The sequence below is a fragment of the Anneissia japonica genome, unplaced genomic scaffold (genome assembly GCF_011630105.1).
Source record: "Anneissia japonica isolate Jap-2015-1 unplaced genomic scaffold, ASM1163010v1 scaffold9870_len254840_cov161, whole genome shotgun sequence".
NCBI classification, from domain to species: domain Eukaryota; kingdom Metazoa; phylum Echinodermata; class Crinoidea; order Comatulida; family Comatulidae; genus Anneissia; species Anneissia japonica.
The window spans coordinates 1-4,433 of record NW_022737280.1 but is presented as its reverse complement, the minus strand read 5'-3'; the positions used below and the strand labels follow the sequence as shown (position 1 = coordinate 4,433).

General features: G+C 38.2%; 1 protein-coding gene across 1 annotated transcript; it reads left to right on the top strand.

Moving 5' to 3' along the window:
* Positions 1 to 2,654, top strand: LOC117117290 (box C/D snoRNA protein 1-like; the record flags this gene model as incomplete). The annotated part of the gene is made up of 6 exons (XM_033261550.1): positions 1 to 110; positions 1,093 to 1,158; positions 1,435 to 1,541; positions 1,892 to 1,977; positions 2,364 to 2,470; positions 2,583 to 2,654. Coding segments are annotated over exons 1-6 (458 nt in total), but the record flags the coding sequence as incomplete, so codon positions are not given.
* Positions 2,655 to 4,433: the final 1,779 nt, after the last annotated feature.

The window sequence follows — 4,433 nt, the reverse complement described above, 5'->3', positions numbered from 1 at the left end:
AAAATACAAACATTTCGTTTTCACACATGCTGCTGCCATCGTAGTGAGTGGCTTGTTTAATTGAAGACGGGAGTTACTAGTATTAATGAAATGGATATCAAGGATAAAAGGTTCATGCTCAGTTATGTCTTAAGCATATAGAATTATATAATGTAAACTATTCATACTCTGCTGGGCCAGGTCTAGGCCTAGTTTGGCTCTTCCTCTACCTAGGCTAGGCTAGACTTATTATTAGAGTATAACGTAGCCTAGCCTAAGTAAGGCTAAGGCCTCTAAAGTCCTAGGCCTCTAAGGCCTAGGCCTCTCAGGCCTTGCCCAGAGAGGCCTAGCAGCCTACCCACTCTGTCCTGCTAGACTGTAAAGCAAGGCCTGCGCGGGGAATATGGCCTAGACAAATCCATCATTTCAGAAAATGAGGTCTGATTTTCGCATCTATTGTTCCGTTACTTAGGCTGATTAGGAGACAATATTATAATTTATAATTAATCTCTTACAGTAGTTGATTATAAAACCATCAATTCATGGGGACTATTTTTCTACTGATTTTCCACGCAAATTTGATGTCATTGGCTCAATTACAACACTTTACGGTATAAAGTACTACTAGGCCTAGCTATAATATTAATAAAACAGTGACATGAGACCCCTGACAAAGACACTAACTGACAAATTATAACTAAAATATAATATTAATTAAAAAATCCAAGCAGGTGATCAGTCTTGGATTGGATTTACTCGATGTAAACACCAAATATAACCACGAAAATCCTAAGACTTTACTTCCATTTGGTCGTGATTGAGCAAAATACACTCTAGGAGACAACAAACTGTACTCTTTTCTGAAGGGTATACTGGATTCTTTAACAATAATATGCACATAGGCCATATTGCACGCAGGACCTACGGCTTAAATAAATTATCTCATTCGAAAGAAGCTGCACTACTGAAACTTCTGCCCTCCAATCAAAACACAGAGAGCAGTGATGGAATTGAACCATGGACCAAGAGATCTTGACCGTTTAGCCCGCACACAGTGGCCACCACTACTTTAGCCGATTTAGCTAAGCTGCTTTCTTTTCCTTCTTGATTTAGATGTGAAGTTTGTTGTAAAGAATTTGCCAAGTACAGGTGTCCTCGATGCTCCAAACAGACTTGCAGGTACAGTAAAGGGGTAACATAAGAACCCTTCTGCTCAGTGTATCTACTGTAGGAGTCTAGAAGTGGTGGGGTGGGGGGGGGGAGGCCCTCAATGATTAAGTGAGGGGGAACTACTGGAGCTCACAAAATAAGGTGATTGTTACTACTTGACATAATTTCAATCAAAGTGGGGGAAGGGGTGTGGGTTACTGAGAGAGGGCGCAAGCTTGTTTTTTCCTAGCTATGCCACTGTGAAACCTGTGTATTGAACTGTTGCTATTTATTTATTAATGTTAGTGTAAAATGTGTGAAGGAGCATAAGGCAACAACAGCTTGTAATGGACAGAGGGACAAGTCAGCGTATGTGCCCATCAAAAAATACACAGAGAATCACCTCCTTAGTGGTAATGTAACTTTTGATTTTGAATAGCAAATGGCAATTCAGGTCTCCCTCCAATTAAAGATTTTTGGGACCAGTGTTCCAGTGGCCTAACACAAGGCCCTGTTATTTTCTGAGACTGGGGGAACTTTCCGATCCCGGTTGCTAAAATCTTTTTATTTGTTTCACAAGTTTTACGAACCCTAGGTGCCCCCTAATCAGTCGATGTCACAGACCATTATTCTATATAAAATATATAATAATAAAAACAAAGGTTACAATGGATAGACTACAAGGGTTTAAGCTATTATTTTTCTTAATAAACAATAAAATAATAATAATTTTCTGAACTTGCTCTTCAATACTTTATTTTAGATTATCAGTTCCTTGAGGATGTCGACCGAGCAACAGACATTGCCACTAGGATTGCGAAGAAATTCCCAAACAGGAATCATAACAACGTAATATTCAATACAGGCCTTTAAAAACAATACTATACTACCATAGTTTCTCAAGTATAAGCCCACTTGTGCAAAAGTCCAGGGTATGATTTGAGTGAGTAGCTCAGCAGCCTTATTGCCTTCATGTTGGCCATCCCTAAAAATGATGGGACATGCTGTCAAGTTTAAAAGGGTCATCAACTTTCTTGTGAAAAGGGGATTCCACTGTATAAGCCCAACTTTCAAAATCGGCCCAATTTTGTGTTTAAAGGGGGTGGGCTTATGCTATTCAACTATTTGTAGATTTAATGTATGCTATTAACCCTTAAAGTACATTTCCTCTATGTATATAATGTAAAAAGAATAAATTGTAACTAGTATTGCAAATTATCTTTTTTTTTATTTAGAAAAAGTTTTTGAAGAGGACAGCCAATCAAAAAGGAGTACGTCTACTTTTTCTTCCAAATGTTTTCACTAAACACAAGCAAAATACATCTCGAACTTTCAAAGAAAGGTAAGAAACATTCATTTGAATCAAATACTAAAATGGCTTAAATGAAAAATTGACTTTACACTGTGTTTAACCTTGTATGTTTAACATTTGTTTTTTTTTATCTTCCCTTCAGTCCAAGTACCATATTCTGGTGTGTAAAATGGATATTTCCACAATCGGAATATACTGAGATCTTTGAAAAAAAGTAAGATTTATATTATATTAATCCTGCCCCTCCCCCCTCCCCTTGGGCAAAAAAACATTTCCAAAAAAAATAAATAAATAAAAAAAATCTAGACCTACCTTTTCAGGACCTGTGAGCTGAAATTTATTTGTTACAATGGGAAAATTAGAAGTCGGAAAAGCTCATTTCTCACCATTTAGGAATCAAAATTTTCCAGGGGGTTCATCAATTTGCGGGAAAAAAAATATGTATGCAACTACTCAAATTTTTTTTATGTATGTATACACACATAATATTCCTATTTTCTGTAATAAAAATGAGAAAACTTTAGCTTACTGTTTTCAAGGAGGGATGAAACCTTGAATTTTGAAGAACCTAAAAGTCATTAAAAAAACACTTTAGAAGCTGGGAATGCTCATTTCCTGCCATCTAGGAATCAAAATTTCTCCAGGGGACCCCACCCTTTTTTTGGGGTGGGGGTTCAGGAACATTTTCACCCCTCCTAAATTTGAACCCAGATCCGCCCCTGCATTATGTTTGTTCTTACATGTGGGAGCGATGGGCGTTTTGGAGTTTACCTTGAGGTCGGAGGTTGAAACTTTAGCTGTGAATTTTGCCTGTGTTCTTGGGCAAGGTACTTTACCTACATTTGACTTTCTCCACTAAGGAGTATAAGTGAATACCTAGTAGGCAGTGGTGTAATGATGGTGCCGGAGGCCCTGTGGCTTTCTGAGAGTCGCTGTGTTTTGGGTCCTGGTCTTCGTCTATTCCATTGTGGGATTTTTTAGATGTGCTGCAGCTCGTTTTATAATTATGTTTGTCATTTGCATTCTAATTGTTTTTAACAACAAAATCAATGATATGAGTGGCGAATCCAGGAATGTTTAATAGGGCCCAGGGGGAGACTTTCTCTGTGAAAGGGTCAATACGACCTCAGCCCCGTCATGGTTGGGGCTGAGGCACGAAAATTTATGATTATGGCACCTCTAAATGGCGAGAAATGGCACTCACAGACTTTTAATTAAAAAATGTATGGATCCTCCTTTAATTTGCCACTGAACATACCTAGCCTTAATATAATACACAGTTGATGTCAGAAACACATTATGCTATAATGTATCAACAAAACCCTTTTGGGTCAGGGTGGTAGATCGAGGACCATGTGGTTAAAGGGCCCTGCAGACCGCCGCACGAGAGTGCATAGGTACGCCACTGCCTGTAGGATGATGAGGCACTGACCCCGGTATTCTTAAAACGAACTTTAGTCGTAGTTCGAGCTAAAACTTTAAAATTACGTCATTACGTATTCTTAAAACGAACTTCGACTAGCACTACGACTAAATGACGTGAACCTCGACTAAAATGATACCTCCGCAGGCCGATTTTTTTAGTCAGCCAAGTTTAGCTTCCAGGAGGAGAAATTAACATGTTTTGCTAGCCACATGCGATAGTTCCTGATTTGCACGAAATCCTCTCGCTTTGCAATCACGTAGCTTCACGATAACAACAACAAAGATGGCGCCGCCCTCGCTTAGGCTCAACTATAATAGTTCTCCAAAGAAAGCAAATTCCCTATTGTAATATGTTAACAACTGATATAGTTATTATAGAAAATTAATTAAGGGAATGATGGTCTATTATGAATTATGAGGAAATATGTTTTTAAACCACAGACGGCAGCTTAATATTCATCTGCGTTACCGGATCTCTAAAATTTCGTCTGCTATTAAAGTTTGCCTTTTTAGTTCCTATGCATGTAATGCAATAGGAACTATTGTAATCACTCTTGCTATTTCCTAT